Source organism: Canis lupus, chromosome 26 (genome assembly GCF_003254725.2).
Source record: "Canis lupus dingo isolate Sandy chromosome 26, ASM325472v2, whole genome shotgun sequence".
Taxonomy (NCBI): domain Eukaryota; kingdom Metazoa; phylum Chordata; class Mammalia; order Carnivora; family Canidae; genus Canis; species Canis lupus.
In genome coordinates, this window is record NC_064268.1 from 25,306,924 (window position 1) to 25,330,798 (window position 23,875).

General features: G+C 45.5%; 1 gene segment (V, D, J or C); it reads left to right on the forward strand.

Moving 5' to 3' along the window:
• The first annotated feature begins 684 nt into the window (after positions 1 to 684).
• On the forward strand, positions 685 to 1,346 carry LOC112676259 (immunoglobulin lambda variable 1-40-like). The segment is given in 2 exon segments: positions 685 to 823; positions 937 to 1,346. Coding segments are annotated over 2 exon segments (468 nt in total).
• Positions 1,347 to 23,875: the final 22,529 nt, after the last annotated feature.

Genomic DNA, 23,875 nt, shown 5'->3' on the forward strand with positions numbered 1-23,875 from the left:
GCCGTTGGGAAAAGTACTTTTGAAGTAAAATATTTTAGTGTATTTGAGACACATTGCTGAACTTATAGCAAGGGAAAGATCACATTAGTGGAAAAAGACCATCCTGCACAGAAGTGGCCATATGACCATGGAGACCTGTCACTGTTCGTACTTGATCCTGTTCTAAGAAGTTTGTGTAGAGATACCACTTCAGTTCTGACCCATGAACAACCAAGGGAGCCATGAACAGACTCACCCTGAGGAGTCTGAGTAGAGCATAAAGTCTGTCCTGAGGTGATGAGAGGCCATAAAGGACACCTGGCCTGGCCCTAAAGTAGAGACAGTGGCCAGAGCAGATGGGGAGTCAGGAACTGTCTCTGATGGGCTCTGGTCACCGTGTCACACATGATGTATCTTGGTCTGGACACCAGAGGGTGCTCAGGGCCATTTTTTGAGGGTCAAGGGTGATCAAAACTGGAATCTAAAAACAAACAAACAACCCCCCACCCAAAAAACTGGAATCTTCCACCTGTCACTGCCTGTGCCCTCTGCTCCGGGCTCACAGCTGGGACCTCCCCAACCCATGGCCCCACACAGTCCCACCTTCTGTCCCTCCCCCCCTGACATCTTTAGGTAGAGGGACTTGACTCAAGGCCAGTGAAGAGTCAGAGAGCTGGGGTCTCATTTGCATGGATGGGCCCTCCCTCTCTGAGAGGATGAAGAGGGGAAGGGAGAGATGGGGGGAGGCTCTGCTCAGCTGTGGGGCCACAGAAGGCAGAATTGGTAATGATCTCCACCATGGCCTGGTGCCCTCTCTTCCTTATCCTCCTCACTCACTGCACAGGTGACTGGATTTGGGGTTAGGGGAAGGGGCCCTGGGAGGACATGAGGGGTCCTGCATCCTTCTCTTGTCTCTAGACTCAAGAATCACCCTCTCTGTGTCTCTCCCCCTTGCAGGGTCCTGGGCCCAGTCTGTGCTGACTCAGCCATCCTCAGTGTCTGGGACCCTGGGGCAGAGGGTCACCATCTCCTGCACTGGAAGCAGCTCCAACATTGGGGGTGATTATGGTGTGAACTGGTACCAACAGCTCCCAGGAAAGGCCCCTAAAACCATCATCTATGCTAGTACTAATCAGCCCTCTGGGGTCCCTGAACGATTCTCTGGCTCCAGGTCTGGCAGCTCAGGCTCCCTGTCCATCACTGGGCTCCAGGCTGAGGATGAGGCTGATTATTACTGCTCAGCATGGGATAGCAAACTCAGTGCTTACACAGTGCTGCAGGCCTGTGGGGAAGTGAGACAAAAACCTTCTGTCCACCCCCGCCCCACAGCAATGGATCTTCCTTTGCAGCTCCCACTCATTGGCTAAGTCAACTCCTTCCTTTGTTTGGTCTAAACTGTAGTCTGAGACTAATCTCACTTTGGCTACAAAATCATCCACATTCTCCTAAATTCAGCCTCTTCACCCTTTCCTTAGCATGAACACATTGTATGGTTTTCTCATATTGAAGAAAAATTCCTGGGTGCCAGGGGCAGGCTGCCCTGGTCACAGTGTCTGTTGATGAGGAAAACAAAGGGAAGAGAAACGTAGCTTAAATTAAATGTCCTTATAGTTTGCAGTCCACTGATTAGATGCATGACACATGCAGAATGTGACATTCCTCCAGGAATTCATGGCTGTCTTAATGCCTTAATGTTTATTATGTTTTATTAAATACTGAGAATAACTTTATCTTAACAGCAACTAGGTCCTTAAGGTCCTTAATGCCTTACTTCCAAATTCCTTAGGGACTTATACTATCCCTAACCTATACCCATATAAAAGCATATAATGTCACTCCTCACAATCCCAGTGCAGCTTTCTGCCCACAGGTCCTGTCCCCATTCTATAATAAAGCCACCTTTTTGCAACATTAAAGGTCTCAAGAATTCTTTCCTGACCATTGGGGTTGACAATTCCGTATCACTGTGACAGGTCAGGACAGAACCAGAGACACAGAGTCTGTGTCTGACTGAGGATAGAGCACTGTTCAGATAGTGCACATGTACACCTCTCACTGAACACCTAGTATGTGCCACATGTAAGCCTAGGGATGAGGAACATACGTAGGCATGACAGGAAGGGTCCTCATGTTCAGAGATCTGACAGTGTCTGGGGAAAGAGAGAGGACATAGAAGCTAAACATGGCATAAAGGAAATTTGTGTCCCAGGATAATGAGGAAGTGTGATGTAGGTGGAGTGGAGCTGGAACATTGGAGGAGGATGTCTGATGTCCCATAATGATGTTCCAGTTCTGCACAGGCATTGATGAAGCAGAATGAGAGCATGTAGGTGGGATGTGGCAGTTGTGTGGACTCTGTCCCAGTCAGACTAGGAGTTCTGAACAAGAGGAAGATGGAGAAGAAAGAGCGATCATAATTTGGATGAAGCTGGGACTGAGGATGGGAGCTGGAAGGAGAGAAAGGAGGTGGGGGTCTTGTGAAGGGTCTCTACCAGCTGGGACAGTATGAGTACCCATCTCTGATGCAGGATGACTTGTACCTCATGTTTCTAGGAAATAGGATCAGCCCCTGACCCAGGGGACTGTTCATCAGGAGTCCTAGGGATGTATATCATTGCTTACTCTTGTTTGACTTGATGAAACTTCATGTCTGCCAGTTGCTGGGGAGGAAGTTTACTGTACTTTTCAAGATCCTTCTTGATGAATCAGAATCAAATTGACATTTGGCACATTAACAGGAGAAAATCAAATTTCATAGCTGGTGTAAGGGAAATCCACACATATGGAGAATTCTTGAGAAGTCAGCAACATGATACTTACATGAGCAAAGGAGAAGGGTAGGGGTCTGAGGATCAAAGAGGAGAAAGCATTAGCAGGAAGTTGAGAGGAGATGTGCAGAAAACAAAGGTTGTCCTGCTATGTAGATATGTGTCTTAGGTAAAGAGGAACACCTGGTAATAGCTCTCTTCCCGATACAATATGGCAGTTTGGGGGAAGGTAAAGAGCTTTTCCTAAATCTGCTGAGTTTCATTTGCTTTTAACTTAAAAAAGTGTTCATGACAAAGTGGCTCATCTTGAGGCAGCCTATCTTTGGTCAGTTCTTTCCCTCCTCTGAAATGTCCCTGAAGTTCCACATATTAAAAGTTGGGCCGGTAGATTGTTCAGTTTTGTTGATCCCCACCTGACAATAACCAGTTCATTAAAATTGGTTTAATTAAGCTGATGCAGGTGTAAGCTGTATGCAGGCCTGTGGTTCAAGAAACCAGGTATTTTTTTTAAATTATTAATTACATTTTTAATTGGAGTTCAATTTGCCAACATTAGGATATCACCCAGTGCTGATCTCGTCAGGAGCCCCTGTCAGTGCCCTTCACTCAGTAACTCCTGCCACCCACCCACCTCCCTTTCCACTACCCCTTGTTCATTTCAGTTAGGAGTCTCTCATGTTCTGTCATCCTAACTGACATTTTCACTCATTTTCTCTCCTTTCCCCCTTATTCCCTTTAAGTACTTTTATTATAATTTTTTTTATTGGGGCTCAATTGCCAACATATAGCATAACACCCAGTGCTCATCCCATCAGTGCCCCCCTCAGTGCCCGTCACCCAGTCACCCCCACCCCCACCCACCTCCCTTTCCACCACCCCTTGTTCGTTTCCCAGAGTTAGGAGTCTTTATGTTCTGTCTCCCTTTCTGATATTTCCCACTCATTTTTTCTCGTTTCCCCTTTATTCCTTTCACTATTTTTTATATTCCCAATACGAATGAGACAATATAATGATTGTCCTTCTCCGACTGACTTATTTCACTCAGCATAATACCCTCTAGATCCATCCACGTCGAAGCAAATGGTGGGTATTTGTCGTTTCTAATGGCTGAGGAATATTCCATTGTATACATAAACCACATCTTCTTTATCCATTCATCTTTCGGTGGACACCGAGGCTCCTTCCACAGTTTGGCTATTGTGGACATTGCTGCTATAAACATCCGGGTGCAGGTGTCCTGGAGTTTCATTGCATCTGTATCTTTGGGGTAAAACCCCAGCAGTGCAATTGTCATAGGGCAGGTCTATTTTTAACTCTTTAAGGAACATCCACACAGTTTTCCAGGGTGGCTGCACCGGTTCACATCCCCGCCAACAGTGTAAGAGGGTTCCCTTTTCTCCACATCCTCTCCAACATTTGTGGTTTCCTGCCTTGTTAGTTTTTCCCATTCTCACTGGTGTGAGGTGGTATCTCATTGTGGTTTTGATTTGTATTTCCCTGATGGCAAGTGATGCGGAACATTTTCTCATGTGCTTGTTGGCCATATCTGTATCTTCCTCTGTGAGATTTCTTTTCGTGTCTTTTGCCCATATCAGGATTGGATTGTTTGTATCTTTGCTGTTGAGTTTAATAAGTTCTTTATAGATCTTGGATACTAGCTCTTTATCTGATACGTCATTTGCAAATAACTTCTCCCATTCTGTAGGTTGTCTTTTAGTTTTGTTGACTGTATCCTATGCTGTGCAAAAGCTTCTTATCTTGATGAAGTCCCAATAGTTCATTTTTGCTTTTGTTTCTTTTGCTTTGGTGGATGTATCTTTTTTTTTTTTTTTTTTTTTTTTTAAAAAAATTTTTTTTTTTTTATTTATTTATGATAGGCACACAGTGAGAGAGAGAGAGGCAGAGACACAGGCAGAGGGAGAAGCAGGCTCCATGCACCGGGAGCCCGACGTGGGATTCGATCCCGGGTCTCCAGGATCGCGCCCTGGGCCAAAGGCAGGCGCCAAACCGCTGCGCCACCCAGGGATCCCTGCTTTGGTGGATGTATCTTGCAAGAAGTTACTGTGGTCGAGTTCAAAAAGGGTGTTGCCTGTGTTCTCCTCTAGGATTTTGGTGGAATCTTGTCTCACATTTAGATCTTTCATCCATTTTGAGTTTATCTTTGTGTATGGTGAAAGAGAGTGGTCTAGTTTCATTCTTCTGCATATGGATGTCCAATTTCCCCAGCACCATTTATAGAAGAGACTGTCTTTTTTCCAGTGATAGACTTTCCTCCCCTTTGTGGAATATTAGTTGACCATAAAGTTGAGGGTCCACTTCTGAATTCTCTATTCTCTTCCATTGATCTATGTGTCTGTTTTTGTGCCAGTACCACATTGTCTTGATGACCACAGCTTTGTAGGACAACCTGAAATCTGGCATTGTGATGCCCTCAGCCATGGTTTTCGTTTTTAATATTCCCCTGGCTATTCGGAGTCTTTTCTGATTCCATACAAATCTTAAAATAATTTGTTCCAACTCTCTGAAGAAAGTCCATGGTATTTTGATAGCGATTGCATTAAACGTGTAAATTGCCATGGGTAACATTGACATTTTCACGATATTAATTCTGCCAATCCATGAGCATGGAATAGTTTTCCATCTCTTTGTGTCTTCCTCCATTTCTTTCAGAAGTGTTCTATAGTTTTTAGGGTATAGATCCTTTATGTCTTTGGTTAGGTTTATTCCTAGGTATCTTATGCTTTTGGGTGCAATTGTAAATGGGATTGACTCATTTTTTTAATAATAAATTTATTTTTTATTGGTGTTCAATTTGCCAACATACAGTGGGATTGACTCCTTAATTTCTTTTCTTCGGTCTCATTGGTAGTGTATAGAAATGCCACTGACTTCTGGGAATTGATTTTGTATCCCGCCACACTGCCAAACTGCTGTATGAGTTCTAGCAATCTTGGGGTGGAGTCTTTTCAGTTTTCTATGTACAGGATCATGTCATCTGGGAAGAGGGAGAGTTTGACTTCTTCTTTGCCAATTCAAATGCCTTTTATTTCTTTTTGTTGTCTGATTGCTGAGGCTAGGACTTCTAGTACTATGTTGAATAGCAGTGGTGAGAGTGGACATCCTTGTCTTGTTCCTCATCTTAGGGGAAAGGCTCCCAGTGTTTCCCCATTGTGAATGATATTTGCTGTGGGCTTTTGTAGATGGCTTTTAAGATGCTGAGGAATGTTCCCTCCATCCCTGGACTCTGAAGAATTTTGATCAGGAATGGATGCTGTATTTGTCAAATGCTTTCTCTGCATCTATTGAGAGGATCCTATGGTTCTTGTTTTTTCTCTTGCTGATATGATTTATCTCATTGATTTCTTTCTGAGTGTTTAACCAGCCTTGCATTCCGGGGATAAATCCCACTTGGTCATGGTGAATAATCTTCTGAATATATTGTTGGATCCTATTGGCTAGTATCTTGTTGAGAATTTTTGCATCCATGTTTATCAGGGATATTGGTCTATTATTCTCCTATTATTCTCTATTATTCTTTGTCCAGTTTTGGAATTAAGGTGATGCTGGCCTCATAGAATGAGTTTGGAAGTTTTCCATCTCTTTTTATCTTTCCAAACAGCTTTAGTAGAATAGGTATGGTTTCTTCTTTAAACGTTTGATAGAATTCTCCTGGGAAGTCATCGGGCCCTGGACATTTGTGTCTTGGGAGGTTTTTGATGACTGCTTCACTTTCTTCCCTGGTAATCAGCCTGTTCGGGTTTTCTATTTCTTCCTGTTCCAGTTTTGGTAGTTTGTGGTTTTCCAGAAATGTGTCCATTTCTTCTAGGCGGCCCAATTTATTGGTGTACAGCTGCTCATAATATTTTTTTAAAATCGTTTGTATTTCCTTGGTGTTGGTGGCGATCTCTCCTTTCTCATTCATGATTTTATTAATTTGAGTCTTTTGTCTCTTTTTAATAAGACTGGCTAATGGTTTATCTATCTTATTAATTCTTTCAAATAACCAGCTCCTGGTTTTGCTTATCTGTTCCACAATTCTTCTGGTTTCTATTTCATTGAGTTCTGCTTGAATCTTTATTAACTCTCTTCTTCTGCTGGGTGTAGGATCTATTTGCTGTTTTCTCTCCAGCTCCTTTAGGTGCAAGGTTATCTTTTGTAGTTGAGTTCTTTCCAGTTTTTGGGTGGATGCTTGTATTGTGATGTATTTCCCCCTCAGGACTGCTTTTGCTGTATCCCAAAGATTTTGAATGGTTGTATCTTCATTCTCATTAGTTTCCATGAATCTTTTTAATTCTTCTCTAATTTCCTGGTTGACCCTTTCATCGTTTAGCAGAATGGTCCTTAACCACCATGTGTATGAAATCCATCCAAGCTTCTTCTTGTGATTTAGCTCTAATTTGAAAGCATTATGGTCTAAAAATACGCAGGGGACAATCCCAATCTTTTGGTATAAGTTAAAACCTGATTTGTGACCCAGTATGTGGTCTATCTATTCTCAGTATGTTCCATGTGCATTTGAGAAGAATGTGTATTCAGTTGCGTTTGGATGTACACTTCTGTAAATATCTGTGAAATCCATCTGGTCCAGTGTATCATTTAAAGCTCTTGTTCTCTGGAGATGTTGTGCTTAGAATATCTATCAATTGTAGAAAGCGCTACATTCAAGTCACCAAGTTTAAGTATATTATTATCTAAGTATGTCTTAACTTTGGTTATTAATTGATTGATATACTTGACAGCTCCCACATTCAGGGCATTAATATTGTGATTGTTAGGTCCTCTTGTTGGATAGATCCTTTAAGTATGATATAGTGTCCCTTTTCATCTCTTACTACATTTTGTGATGAATCTTAATTTATCTGATATAATGATGGCTACCCCTGCTTTCTCTTTAGGACCATTTGAATGGTAAATGGTTCTCCAACCTTTTATTTTCAGGCTGTAGGTGTCCTTATGACTAAAATGAGTCTCTTGTAGACAGCAAATAGATGGGTCCTGCTTTTTTATCCAGTCTGAAACCCTGAGCCTTAGATGGGGTCTTTAAGCCCATTCACGTTCAGAGTTACTATTGAAAGATATAAATTTAGTGTCATCATGATACCTATTCAGTCCCTGTTTTTGTGGATTGTTCTCTTGGACTTCCTCTTTCTTTTACTGATTCCCCCTTGTGTGTGTGTGTGTGTGTGTGTGTGTGTGTGTGTGTGTTTTAATAAAATAATTTTTTATTGGTGTTCAATTTACCAAAATACAGAATAACACCCAGTGCTCATCCCGTCAAGTGTCCCCCTCAGGGCCCGTCACCCACTCACCCCCACCCTCCACCCTCTTCCCCTTCCACCATCCCTAGTTCGTTTCCCAGAGTTAGGAGTCTTTATGTTCTGTCTCCCTTTCTGATATTTCCCAAACATTTCTTCTCCCTTCCCTTATATTCCCTGTCACTATTATTTATATTCCCCAAATGAATGAGAACATACAATGTTTGTCCTTCTCTGATTGACTTACTTCACTCAGCATAATACCCTCCAGGTCCATTCACGTTGAAGCAAATGGTGGGTATTTGTCATTTCTAATGGCTGAGGAATATTCCATTGTATACATAAACCGCATCTTCTTTATCCATTCATCTTTCGATGGACACCGAGGCTCCTTCTACAGTTTGGCTACTGTGGACATTGCTGCTAGAAACATTGGGATGCAGGTGTCTCGGCGTTTCATTGCATCTGAATCTTTGGGGTAAATCCCCAACAGTGCAATTCCTGGGTCGTAGGGCAGGTCTATTTTAACTCTTTGAGGAACCTCCACACAGTTTTCCAGAGTGGCTGCACCAGATCACATTCCCACCAACAGTGTAAGAGGGTTCCTTTTTCTCCACATCCTCACCAACATTTGTGGTTTCCTGCCTTGTTAATGTTCCCCATTCTCACTGGTGTGAGGTGATATCTCATTGTGGTTTTGATTTGTATTTCCCTGATGGCAAGTGATGCGGAGCATTTTCTCATGTGCCTGTTGGCCATGTCTGTGTCTTCCTCTGTGAGATTTCTCTTCATGTCTTTTGCCCATTTCATGATTGAATTGTTTCTTTGGTGTTGAGTTTAAGAAGTTCTTTATAGATCTTGGAAACTAGCCCTTTATCTGATACGTCATTTGCAAATAACTTCTCCCATTCTGTAGGTTGTCTTTTAGTTTTGTTGACTGTATCCTATGCTGTGCAAAAGCTTCTTATCTTGATGATGTCCCAATAGTTCATTTTTGCTTTTGTTTCTTTTGCCTTCATGGATGTATCTTGCAAGAAGTTACTGTGGCCGAGTTCAAAAAGGGTGTTGCCTGTGTTCTCCTCTAGGATTTTGATGGAATCTTGTCTCACATTTAGATCTTTCATCCATTTTCAGTTTACCTTTTTGTATGGTGAAAGAGAGTGGTCTAGTTTCATTCTTCTGCATGTGGATGTCCAATTTTCCCAGCACCATTTATTGAAGAGACTGTCTTTCTTCCAGTGGATAGTCTTTCCTCCTTTATCGAATATTAGTTGACCATAAAATTCCGGGTCCACTTCTGGGTTCTCTATTCTGTTCCATTGATCTATGTGTCTGGTTTTGTGCCAGTACCACACTGTCTTGATGACCACAGCTTTGCAGTACACCCGGAAATCTGGCATTGTGCTGCCCCCAGATATGGTTTTCTTTTTAAAAATTCCCCTGGTTATTAGGGGTCTTTTCTGAATCCACACAAATCTTAAGATGATATGTTCTAACTCTCTGAAGAAAGTCCATGGTATTTTGATAGGGATTGCATTAAACGTGTAAATTGCCCTGGGTAACATTGACATTTTCACGATATTAATTCTGCCAATCCATGAGCATGGAATAGTTTTCCATCTCTTTGTGTCTTCCTCCATTTCTTTCAGAAGTGTTCTATAGTTTTCAGGGTATAGATCCTTTACCTCTTTGATTAGGTTAATTCCTAGGTATCTTATGCTTTTGAGTGCAATTGTAAATGGGATTGACTCCTTAATTTCTCTTTCTTCTGTCTCATTGTTAGTGTATGGAAATGTCACTGATTTCTGCGCATTGATTTTGTATCCTGCCACGCTACCGAATTGCTGTATGAGTTCTAGCAATCTTGGGGTGGAGGCTTTTGGGTTTTCTATGTAGAGTATCATGTCATCAGCGAAGAGGGAGAGTTTGAATTCTTTGCCAATTTGAATGCCTTTAATGTCTTTTTGTTGTCTGACTGCTGGGGCTAGGACTTCCAGTACTATGTTGAATAACAGTGGTGAGAGTGGACATCCCTGTCTTGTTCCTGATCTTAGGGGAAAGGCTCCCTGTGGTTTCCCACTGAGAATGATATTTGCTGTGGGCTTTTCATAGATGGCTTTTAAGATGTCGAGGAATGTTCCCTCTATCCCTACACTCTGAAGAGTTTTGATCCGGAATGGATGCTGTATTTTGTCAAATGCTTTCTGTGCATCTAATGAGAGGATCATATCGTTTTTGGTTTTTCTCTTGCTGATATGATGAATCACACTGATTGTTTTACGAGTGTTTAAATGCACATTTTTAATGGAAGAAGAACACATCAATGCTACATCCACATCATTGAAATTCATTGGATTTTGAAAGAGGTGGGAATGTAGAGGTGGTAAGGAGGCCAGGGATTGACGGGCGGGGGGCGGGTGGAATGAGGAGGGGGAGTGTGGGAGGTGATTGTATTTGTGGTGATGTTACTCTCTTACACGGCACTCTGACGCCGGCCACACCACACTGATGTGTTGTCACAACTCAGTAAACTGTACTCCAGGGTGACAGCACCTTCGTGCAGGCAGAGAATGTCTTCTAGGAATTTGGGGTCCATGACAGAGCTCACAGGGAGACATCATCCCATCCAGTGCTCCAAGGAGGTGTGACTCCATGTCCCCGAAGGGCAGAGACTGGAAGGTGGGGACCTGAGGGAGATTGGACAGTTTGAAAAGGGAGCAAAGAAACTGCACCTGAGCTCCTTAGTCCAGATGACAGACTGTGTCCCCTGGGCAGAGGGGTCAGTCATTGTGATGTTTCAGAGCCGTGCCTGGAATTGAACCACAACCTCTAATGTCACAGATGGTGGGAGCCAGGGTAGTCCCTTCAGAAACAGAAGGTCCTCTGTTGTGAGGGTCTCGGCCTCTCCATAACCAATGTCATGGTCGGTTCTGTCCTTGTGGTTCTGATGGCGACTGCAGGACGGTCCTTCAGCTGCAACACAAGGACTTTGAAAACTAAAGATTGATTACTTATAAACCTGGAAATTGGGGCCAGAAACAGAAATCATTGTAGAGGCAGGTCTAGCCTGTGGCCTCCCCACCAGGAGTGTGGACAGAGGCTCAACTGACAGAGGTAGGAACTGGGGTCAGAGACAGACACAGAGAAAGAGAGAGACCAGGATTCAGGGACCCACACTGGAGTCCATGGGGGCAGGATCCCTGATGTCTTTGTTCATGTGCTCCCTGCCCTGGGGATTGTGCTGACCTCGAGCTTCACTCTAATCCTGGAGAAGCAGTGGAGCAGTGGGGACTTTGGAGACAGTCCCCATGGAGGAGCCACAGCAGGGGATTCTGAGCCATTTGGGGTCATGAGGTGAAGCTTCAAGAAGGTTAGGTTTGACCTGGGTGTTGTCTACTCCAAGCATAATGGGTAGGGGACTCACAGCACTGGAGGCAGGGGGCTATGTTCTGGGCTCCTGTCCCCTCATCTTAGCTAAGGGAGACCGGGTCTGGGGCAGCAGGGGACTGGAAGCCTGTCCCTAGGGTCTATGGGGTGTTGGCAGCTGGGATGGAAGTCGCTGCCTGAGCCTGGGCCCAGGACCCACCTGCTATAAAGCCCAGACCACTACAGTTCAGGAGGATCCTCCTGCCCAAGAGGACATCAGGAAGAAGATAGGGTGTGGAACAGTGACTGACCAGGATGGCACCCTCTCCCCAGGGGTTGAACGGATGATAGAGAGCCCCTAGCTCTCCCTCCCTGTGGCTGGGGTCCTGGGGATGTACAGGTGGAGGGAGAGTTGGGTTCTTCTCCATCCCCACTTCTTCATGACGCCCACTGTCCCGGACACTGCAGCCTGACCTTGGACATTCCGCTCATGCTCCTCCATGAATCCTCTTTCCTGCTGGAGTGTGAAGGTCTGCAAACATACCCCCCAACACATGCTCACTGTTCTAAGCCCTCCATGAACATTCCCATGGGGAAACCAAGAGGGGCAGGTATCACTTCATCTGACAGCGAGCTCACCCTGGGAGACCTAGAACTGTGAGGAGGATTCACAGGCCCACAAGCTGTAGGCTCCTTGCAGGGGAGGCCCCGGAGCCAGCCTGGACTGAGGGATGCTGCCTACAGGACTCCTGTCCCCCATCCTGTACCCAGGGAGGGGGCCCAGGGTTCTTTCCTAGACTCCTGTCCCCCCCTACATGACCACACCCACCCCGGGGTCTGCTCACCCGGCCTGCACACCAGCCCCATGCCAAGGGCACTGCTCCTGCTGCTCAAGGTCAGGGTCTCCCATTTTTGAAATAGGAAATCAGTGTTTGTGCTCCTTCCCCAGATCTTCCACTCCTTCATGCACAAAGAAGCCCCTCCTCACCTGAGGCTCCCCTGCAGTGACACTAGCACCCTCTCAGGGGCCCATGATAGCAGAGACCTCTGTCCCAGCCTGTGCTGACCCAGTCGCCCTCAGGGTCTGGGTGCCTGGGTCAGAGGTTCACCATCTTCTGTTCTGGAAGCACAAACAACATGGGTGATAATTATGTTAACTTGTACAAACAGCTTCCAGGAACGGCCCCTAAAATCATCATCTAAGTGGATCATATCAGACCCTCAGGGGTCCTGGAGAGATTCTCTGGCTCCAAGTCTGCCAGCTCAGCCACCCTGACCATCTCTGGACTCCAGGCTGAGGACTAGGCTGATTATTATTGCTCATCCTGGGATGATAGTCTCAATGCTCCCGCGGTGCTCCAGGCCTGGGGGAAAGTGAGACAAAAACACACTCATGTGTGAAGAGGGTGACACACCAGCAGTTCCTCCTCAAAGTAGCCTGTGATTGTGCTTATTCTTTCCTGATGCCCTGGGCCCAGGTCCATCCCAGGGCCTGCCTGAGGTGAGGCTCCTCCTGCCCCTTCTGTCCTCAGTGTCACTCAGAGCAGCCCCTCCTGAATGAAGAGTCTTCCTGTAAACAGACATGTCTTGTCTTCTTCAGCTGTGAGCAGTTACCTCTAGACTGGTTGATATTCATTTTTGCCTTCTGAGTCTAAAATAAATGAAACATTTTCTTTTGCCTCTGAATATACCATGGTTCTCAACAATACCCACTTTGTGCTTAAATAAGTCAGCCTTATTTCCTTTTGATTTTATACACTATCCGGTTATAACTAGTGCTGGCTGTTTTGTCTTATTTTCTGATTTTTTTTGTTAAATAGATGCAAACATAAAATTATAAAATTATAAACATAAATCCAAAAACTTTTGCTCAGGGAAAACCTGCACAAGAATGTTTATACCAGCTTCATTCACAGCTTGTAAAAACTGAAGGCAACCAGATATCTGCCCCTGGAGGTTTATTGCAGGTTTATATATAATGAACACACAGCTGTTCCTGACTAACATGTCATCCAATTGGTGGCACATTTGTAAAACGACATTTTTCACAGTATTATGATTATGTATTACATTTTTGAAGAGCCATTGTCTTGAGAGTGTAATGATACCTGCTGTTTCTTAGAGGCTAAAAGAAGAAAAAGTACATGTGCACAGAGAAAATTGTTTTTGAGCAATGAAATTCTTCAATATGCTACTGTGATGGTACTGAAATGACAATACGGCGCTGTCAGGATTCACTGAACCGTGTAGAGCCACTTGACAGAGCCCTTAAATCTGCATATAAAAGTTAATTAAGAGGTTTAGGGCCCATGAAGGAATGTAGTCTGTGACTAAACCCATGGACCCGCAGGAAAAACCTGTGAGCCCACCTCAGTGCAGCGCTTGGGGGAAAGCTGCTCCACTGAGTGACTTTGAACCTGAGTGGAGCCTGTAAGTGTAAAGTCATGAGAGACTGCACGGAGCTCTGTATCTAAGAGACAGGGGTGTGTCCCTGGGAGAACAGGTGCATGGTTTGTTGGGGCTGCACTGTGTCCTGCAACTGCGCAATTGAGTAAATGGATGGACGCTGCTGCAAGCTGCTTGCTCACTTCAGGAATGGAGATTCACCAAAGTAGGAGGCCTGAGTGACTGTGGTCATGGATTAGAGCTGGAGATGGCAGTTTGCAATCATGTGTAATTGGTGGAGACTGATAATTGCACATGGAAATCGTCACCACTATGTTCATGTTTGGATTACTTACTCCCACATAGAATTCCTTTGAGTTTCTGCTGTGAGGGATTAGACATAGTGAAGCCTCATAATGTCACTATGGTGCCTTTCCCCAGATATTGCTCTCTAATCCCATTCTTTCAGGAGGACAGTCAGGCTTCTTGGGAGAAATGCTTGATCCCCAGATCAGGGATTACACAGGATGAACAGGGAGTGCCTTGTAGTGCCAGAAAGTGAAGAATCTGTCAGAACAAAGACAAGGACATCAATGCACTCCCACCATGCATACACAGGTACACACACACACACACACACACAATGACAGGATGTGTCGAGGAGTTCATGAGCCAACTGTAAATGCTGCCACTGCGAAAAATTGGAAATATTTGAGGACCAAATGAATGTAATAGCATTGACTTTTAACTCCAAGTCTATAAGAGCTGTCCACGGACCATATTGTTAACTGCATGTATCAACGAATAAGCAGAAGAGATACTTTCCTGTGCAGAGGATTTCAGGTTACAGGTGTAAACTCTTGGCCCTGAATGATGTCAGGCATAATCCTCACTCAGTAAGTGTGGACATAGACACCAGCAAACAAGGAAAACCTGAGAGAATGTCACAATAAGGGAAGCTTAAGGAGATACCAGGAACGGAGCAGCCCCGGTGGTTCAACAGTTTAGTGCTGCCTTTAGCTCAGAGTTTCATCCGGGAGACCTGGAATCGAGTCCTGCATCAGGCTTCCTGCATGGAGCCTGTTTCTCCTTCTGCCTGTGTCTCTCTCTCTCTCTCTCTCTCTCTCTCATGAATAAATAAATAAAATCTTTTTTAAAAGAGGAGATACCAGGAATGTAACGAAGAATCCTGACCTGGATCTTAGAACAGAAAAGGACATCGGGTAAAAACTAGAAAATGTGAACAAACTGGGGATATATATCGTTATGGATTGATTCCAGTCTCCACTCATTCACGTGATAAAAAGTTCTCAAACATTTCATGTTTCAGGATGTGTCAAAATCAGGAAATGGAGATGTTTCAGATTTAATCAGATCAGGTGAACCAGTAAGGATTAATCTAATGTGGAGTCTTTCTCTCCCTTTGTTTTTCCTCTGACACTTTGTTTGGAATGATGGTGAAAGGTTTCTCAGTGTGTTAGATAACAGAGCTATGGACTGAGGTTTCATTGTCATAGACAACCTTGATATAACAAAAAAAAATCAATGTTCTGTGGCATTTTTACTGTCAATCCCTGCTGCATTTACCAAATAATTACAAGGCTGAATAGTTGAGGTTGAAAGAAATCCTAATGTTTTTGTATCATATAAATTTTTAAATAAATCCTTATACTCTTAACAATTAGAATCTGGAATAATTAAAAAGGAAAATGAATCATAAGTACATCACAGAGACACAAGAAATAATGAATTCCCAGGCTCACTGCAAAGGGAAAATGAAAACCCAGACTGGGAAGCATGAATAGTGGACACTTTCATGCTGAGATCATTTTAGTCTGTACCAATGCAGACATCATTGCCAGGGCCTGTGCACTGGGGGTCATGTGTACCCGGAGACTCTCATAGTACAGCACTAGAAACATTGGTCCCTCAGGTAGGATAAACCACGTAGATCTTATCAGGTATGAATGAACAGTGAACCTTAGAAAGAGTTGCCCTTGAATTTGGTTTTGACTGGAGACTGATCGGGACTCCAGGGCCATGCAGACAGCAAGCTCAAAGGTTAGGTAACACTAATATATTACCTCACATAAACACTGTTAAATAAATCCTATATGTAGCAGCCTGCATCTTATTAGTAACCTGGAGAAAATTAATGCTTTTGTCCCAAACTCCCTCAGTTCAACCCCGCGATGCCTACTGCTCACTCCATCTGCTTCCTTGGTTGGGAAGGTCTTGGACAAATGTCTGTTCATTGGGCCTAGATCTCAGACATCCATCCCCCATGAATTCTGAACAATAATTCTGGGTTAGGGCCCAATACATGTATCATGAAGGTTCTCAGTGCAGGAGGTGGAAGACCACTCAGTATAAGAGGCCTCCATTTATAGTAATGTTCTGTTTACAGAACCAGTACATAACTGGTTTCAAAATATATTAAGTATATGAGAGAGTCCCATATATAAGCAGTTGTCAGGTTAAATTTCAAGGAAACTTTGAACCCAGAAAAGTCAGCAGGAGCAGAAGACACTTTTCCCTGACAGCATTCTATTCTTATGGCAAAGAGAAGCATCAAAGGTCCTAGCAGAGCAGTCTGAGGGACTTCACAGGAGAATCTAAACCCACAACAACAAGGGTCAAAGTGGAAGTTGGTTCCATGTAGAATTATTTTAAGGTATGAATCACTTAGGTACGGTGGGCCTTTATGGCGTTTAGTTGGTTCAGGATGATGGTAGACTGGATATTACCTCAGTCACCTGGAAGAGGTAAACTCTACTCTCAGCGATGCTGAAACACTTGGGAACAGAATCCCTGTGCAGTACACCATGTATTTAACCATCCTGGGGCTTGTTAGGGAGTTTGAAAAAAAAAAAAGCCCTGTTAGCCCGAAACTCCATGGTGGGCACCTCTCCATTCACTGCCCTGGGCTATGACATCATCTCCAGTCAACTGCAAAATCTAGACATCATTGCAGGAGTGCTGGGAGGGTCAGAGAGGCTGGAGGACTCAGTGTCTCAGCCCAGCAGGTGTCGCCGTGGGACAGGTCCCTTGAGGCCAGGCTTCTGGTCCAGCCCAACTAGGGAAATACTCTAGTAATTCTTGCACACTTGGCAGGTAGTGTCCTCACTGCAGTGTGACTCTGCAGCATCCATGCCCCTGGAGGTGCATGGGTGCTCAGCTCTGACTTCCTCCCTTGTTCATGTTGCATTCTTCTCCCCGTGTAGTCATTGCCCAGGCTGGTGTTCAGGCAGGACAGACAATCCACTCCTGGAGAGATTCTCATGATGAAATGAATCACCTGCAATGCTACCTGGTCTAGGACAAGGGACCACTGTGGAGGGGAGGATGGGAATGCCAACCGTGTGGCCTCAGCCAGCAGAGCCCTGGGCTTCTCTGTCCTGTCCTCTCCTCCCCTCCTCCCTCATAGACCAGGGGTTCCCTTCAGGGATGCATAGAAAAGATGCAGGGGTGGGGGAAGCATTTGTAACTACTTGGTTCCCATCATCGTTGTGTGTTTGGTCATCACCCTGTTCCTGCTGTCACCTTATGGCCTCCAGCTTTCCTTTCAGGACCCCTCAGACTAAGCCCTCAGGCTTGTGGTTAATGTAGCACTCACATCCTTCCATTGGGGGAGGAAGGCTTCCCTCAGCCCTGGTTGTCTGCGAATGTCTCCACACCTTGTACAAATCATATATGGTCTTTAGGTGACATGGGATCAACAGATCCAGCATCAGCCCTCTACCTGCTACCCCAATTGACCTCACCTGTGTCTCTCCAGGCATTCCTGACTCTGTTGGCATCGCCTTCCATCCACCTGACACTATGGAACATCCCTCCCTCTCCCACAGCCTGGAGTCCAGTCAGTCAGCTCCCACTGTCCCACCTGGGGACACAACCCCCTGTACCCTTCCCCATTGCCTTGGCTGTCATGATCCTCCAGCCCCTCCCTCCTCCTAATGAGCCTCCTAGGTCTCCCTGTCCCACTATCTGTACTTGGATGTCCACTGAAGCTAATTCTCTGATGAGCACCCCTGAGGACAGGCACAGCTGGGATGAAAAATCTCACAGTAAATGGAGGGGAAGGAGGTCACAGGATGGCCCTGCACTGGTCCCTGCTTGATGCCCAGGCCATTCTCTGTTCCCAAAACCCTGGCAGTTTCATCAGACTTTTCTGTGTCCTCTCAACCCTGCTTAGGAAGTGCCCAGCATTCCCACCTCTGTGTCCTCCTCTGTGAAGATGTGTGTCCCCTCCCCACAAGCTCCTGCTCACATCCAGCACCCAGAGCCAATCTACCTCCCCTGAGCCCCTCTGGCAGGAACAGAGACCCTCTGCTCTCTGTTCCCTGTGTCTGATCCTCAGCTCCACAGCAGTTCCTGGCTCTCCTGGAAGAGGACTGCACAGATCCCTCCTTCTAGAACCCAGTCCGTGTAGGAATCCTGATCAGAGACAACACCCCTGGACATCTACCAATCCCTGGAGGGTTACTCTCACATGGTGGGAATGCAGGAGTCAGAGAAGCAGGGGAAGAGGAGGCTTGCCTGAGGTGGGAAAGAAGGAGAGTTGCCCAGAGACTAGCAGGGGGAAGTAGGATGGAGTCTGGGGGTCTGCAGGACAGGGGCTCGCAGTTATGAAATCCCTTCTCTGAACCAGTCTTGAGGCTGGGTACCTTGCTTTCAGTGGGAACTAAATAGTCATGTTCTCTCTGAGCTGAGATGGGTCCTTGGACATGGGCCTGCGGGGGTCCCAGCAGCTGCTTCCTCCAGGTCAACCAGAGGGAAGCTAATGCATCAGGAATCCTCACTGTCAAAGGGCCACAGACCAAAAAATGCAGAGGACGGAGAGACAGGCGTGATCACATTCGTATGAGCAGCCCTTCCCCTGTGAGGCCCTGGAACAGGCGATAACACGACAGGGTCACCCCAGCCTCAGCTCTGTGGCCTAAGAAGGGACTGCGCCACCATGGCCTGGACTCCTGTCCTCCTTGGGCTCCTCTATCACTGCACAGGTAGGTACAGGCCCCAGTGAAAGGGCGGGGGGGGGACCCCAGCCTGAGTCCTATCTGCGTGGCTCAGCTGCTCAATCAGAAGCAACCTGTCTCTTGTCTTCATTGTGATGTGTGAGTGTCTTCAGGTTCTCTATCCAGGCTGTGGTGACCCAGCTTCCTTCTCTGCATCCCTGGGAACAACAGCCAGATTCACATGCACCCTGAGCTATGGCTTCAGTATTGATAGATATGTTATAAGCTGGTTCCAGCAGAAGGCAGAGAGCCTTCCCTGGTACCTACTGTACTATTACTGACACTCAAGTACACAGTTGGGCTCTGGAGTCCCCAGCTGCTTCCCTGGATCCAAGACAAGGCCACATTCACAAACGAGTAGACCTATCTCTGGTTGGGTCTAGAGCTCCAGCCTCACCTGAGACTGATGCACAATTGCAGCCACATTGTCTTCATATCGGAAAGAGCAAGAGAACCCAGGGCCTCAAGGAGGGATGTCTGGTCCCCCACCAAGATGATCAGCTGAGATCAGATAAACTGAGGTCTGAGGAGGGGACACTCCCGAATGGCTGGTGCACACAGGAATTTTGACGTCCCCCTCCCTCAGGACCAGCTAGAGCCACGGTGAATGTAAGTTCCCTGCATCCCATTGCATTGAGCCTGCATGAAGGGAGCAGAGTGACGTCAGCCAGATGACAGAGTAGGAGTTTCTTGAACTCCAATAAAAAATACCCAAAAATAAACAAAAACAGGAGGTTAAAACACAAATACATTTCTGTGAGAACATGCGGAACTCATGCTTCTAATGCCCACGAGATGGAACCCATTCTGAGAGTCAGACCTGGACATGTCAATGGGGAGGGAACTGGTGAGCCCTGGAAACCAGCTGGGATCTCAGGGCTTTGGGCCTTGCCGAGGTGTGTGCCCTGTGACCAGGAGGGGGCCCTGAGGGACTGCCTTGTGGTCCCTACAGGGCTGCTCAGTGAGGACCCTTCACTCAGGGTGCCTGGGCCTGAGAACTGGGTTCTGAGCTCCGTGATGGGGACTCAGCATCTGTGTCCCTTCTGGCCTGGCAGTCTCCCCTGGGGGCTTGTGTGTGATCTCAGCAGGTGCTTCCCCCCAGGGCTCTCCCCAGGGCTGAAGCCACCTCCATCTTCCTCAGTGTGTGGTGTGAGCAGAGCTCCAGGATTAGGGCCCAGGGAGGGGCAGGGCAGTCAGTGGGTGAAGCCCATGTGCATGGACAGCCCCTCCTGTGGCAGAGGGGGGAGGAGAAGAGGAGGCCAGGGGCAGCCCAGCCCATGGAGGGGACCAGGGACTGTGTCACCCTGGCCTGGGTTTTTTTTTTTTTATAATACATTTATTTTTTATTGGTGTTCAATTTACCAACATACAGAATAACACCCAGTGCTCATCCCGTCAAGTGCCCCCTTCAGTGCCCAAACACATTCACCCCCAACCCCCGCCATCCTCCCCTTCCACCACCCCTAGTTCGTTTCCCAGAGTTAGGAGTCCTTATGTTCTGTCTCCCTTTCTAATATTTCCCACACATTTCTTCTCCCGTCCCTTTTTTTTCAATTTTTATTTATTTATAATAATCACACACAGAGAGAGAGAGAGGGGCACAGACATAGGCAGAGGGAGAAGCAGGCTCCAGGCACTGGGAGCCCGAAGTGGGATTCAATCCCTGGTCTCCAGGATCGCGCCCTGGGCCAATGGCAGGCGCCAAACCGCTGCGCCACCCAGGGATCCCTCCATTCCCTTATATTCCCTTTCACTATTATTTATATTCCCCAATGAATGAGAACATATAATGTTTGTCCTTCTCCGATTGACTTACTTCACTCAGCATAATACCCTCCAGGTCCATTCACGTTGAAGCAAATGGTGGGTATTTGTCGTTTCTAATGGCTGAGGAATATTCCATTGTATACATAAACCACATCTTCTTTATCCATTCATCTTTCGATGGACACCGAGGCTCCTTCCACAGTTTGGCTATTGTGGACATTGCTGCTAGAAACATCGGGGTGCAGGTGTCTCGGCGTTTCATTGCATCTGAATCTTTAGGGGTAAATCCTCAACAGTGCAATACCTGGGTCTTCGGGCAGGTCTATTTTTAACTCTGTGAGGAACCTCCACACAGTTTTCCAGGGTGGCTGCACCATTTCACATTCCCACCAACAGTGTAAAAGGGTTCCCTTTTCTCCGCATCCTCTCCAACATTTGTGGTTTCCTGCCTTGTTAATTTTCCCCATTCTCACTGGTGTGAGGTGGTATCTTTATAGATCTTGGAAACTAGCCCTTTATCTGATACGTCATTTGCAAATATCTTCTCCCATTCTGTAGGTTGTCTTTTAGTTTTGTTGACTGTATCCTTTGCTTTGCAAATGCTTCTTATCTTGATGAAGTCCCAATAGTTCATTTTGCTTTTGTTTCTTTTGCCTTCGTGGATGTATCTTGCAAGAAGTTACTGTGGCTGAGTTCAAAAAGGGTGTTGCCTGTGTTCTCCTCTAGGATTTGGATAGAATCTTGTCTCACATTTAGATCTTTCATCCATTTTGAGTTTATTTTTGAGTATGGTGAAAGAGAGTGGTCTAGTTTCATTCTTCTGCATGTGGATGTCCAATTTATTGAAGAGACTTTCTTCCAATGGATAGTCTTTCCTCCTTTATCGAATATTAGTTGACCATAAAGTTCAGGGTCCACTTCTGGGTTCTCTATTCTGTTTCACTGATCTATGTGCCTGTTTTTGTGCCAGTACCACACTGTCTTGATGACCACAGCTTTGTAGTACAACCTCAAATCTGGCATTGTGATGCCCCCAGATATGGTTTTCGTTTTTAATATTCCCCTGGCTATTCGGAGTCTTTTCTGATTCTACACAAATCTTAAAATAATTTGTTCTAACTCTCTGAAGAAAGTCCATGGTATTTTGATAGGGATTGCATTAAACATGTAAATTGCCCTGGGTAACATTGACATTTTCACAATATTAATTCTGCCAATCCATGAGCATGGAACATTTTTCCTTCTCTTTATGCCTTCCTTGATTTCTTTCAGGAACGTTCTGTGGTGTTTAGGGTACAGATCCTTTACCTCTTTGGTTAGGTTTATTCCTAGGTATCTTATGCTTTTGGTTGCAACTGTAAATGGGATTGACTCCTTAATTTCTCTTTCTTCAGTCTCATTGTTCGTGTATAGAAATACCTTTGATTTCTGGGCATTGATTTTGTATCCTGCCACACTACCAAATTGCTGTATGAGTTCTAGCAATCAGAGTCCTAAATGAGAAGAACATGCAGCCAAGAATACTGTATCCAACAAAGCTGTCATTCAGAATATAAGGAGAGATAAAGGGCTTCCAACATAGGCAGGAACTGAAAGAATATGTGACCTCCAAACCAGCTCAGCAAGAAATACTAAGGGGGATTCTGTAAAGGAAAGAGCAAGTCCAAGGGAACAATCCACAAAAACAGGGACTGAATAGGCATCATGATGACACTAAATTCATATCTTTTCATCTTTTGTTGGACACCGAGGCTCCTTCCACAGTTTGGCTATCGTGGACATTGCTGCTATAAACATCGGGGTGCAGGTGTCCTGGCGTTTCACTGCATCTGTATCTTTTGGGTAAATCCCCAATAGTGCAATTGCTGGGTCGTAGGGCAGGTCTATTTTTAACTCTTTGAGGAACCTCCACACAGTTTTCCAGAGTGGCTGCACCATTTCACATTCCCACCAACAGTGTAAGAGGGTTCCCTTTTCTCCGCATCCTCTCCATTTGTGGTTTCCTGCCTTGTTAATTTTCTCCATTCTCACTGGTGTGAGGTGGTATCTCATTGTGGTTTTGATTTGTATTTCCCTGATGGCAAGTGATGCAGAGCATTTTGTCATGTGCATGTTGGCCATGTCTATGTCTTCCTCTGTGAGATTTCTCTTCATGTCTTTTGCCCATTTCATGATTGGATTGTTTGTTTCTTTGCTGTTGAGTTTAAGAAGTTCTTTATAGATCTTGGAAACTAGCCCTTTATCTGATACATCATTTGCAAAAATCTTCTCCCATTCTGTAGGTTGTCTTTTAGTTTTGTTGACTGTATCCTTTGCTTTGCAAATGCTTCTTATCTTGATGAAGTCCCAATAGTTCATTTTTGCTTTTGTTTCTTTTGCCTTGGTGGATGTATTTTGCAAGAAGTTACTGTGGCTGAGTTCAAAAAGTGTGTTTCTTGTGTTCTCCTCTAGGATTTTGATGGAATCTTGGGGACAGGGTTTCTGTCTGCATCTTCCAACTTTGGGCGGGGCTCCTGTGCCCTGGGTTCTCCACACCCAGTTTCCAATCCTTGTGCTCACCAGTGGCTCCAGACCTTCCCAGTAGGAAAGGATTCCTCTGACCTGGGAAGCCTTAAGGATGCCTGAGATAGGTTCTACGGGTGGCTCAGGGCCCCCTTCAAGGTGAGGGAGGCTGGCTGATTACTGTGACTCCCCAGTTAATTCAAGATGACTATATTTCATGCCCTGTGGGAGAGAACAGTGATGTGACAGGATGCACCACAGGGGACACAGTGATCTCTAGAGCGCCCTGGTCAGCCTGCATCAGTATGTCCTCTCAGAGGTACCAGATTGCCCAGAGGAAGCTCCTGCCTGACTCATGTAGAATCACACAGGACCCACAGGGGGCGCTGCTCTATCACCTTCCTGCCTGAGAGGACTCCTGGGGACTCGGGTGATACTGTCTCCAGTCTATCAATCCCTCCATTCTGCTCTGGATGCAGATCACCCCAACCACCACCCCCCACCCCCCGGGATCTGCCTCACAGGAAGGTCAAAAGGACCCTGGGGAAGGCCTGGGGCAATGTGTCCAGGTGGCCACCCTCAGGGTCCCTTGCTCGAACTATGACTTTCAATTGTGCTCTTGATTAAATAGGCAGTAAGTGCCTGAGTCCTTTGTCTGCTATCATTTCAGTGCTTATTTCTTATTGGACTTTCTCGTTTATGTCACTACTTTATAGTTATCTATGGAAATAGATACTGTTTGTGTTTTTAGCTTTCCCCATTCCTTCTTTTTTCTTTGTATGAATATCATTCCTCATCTCAAAATTTGATAGATGTGAAATTACCTACTGTTTTC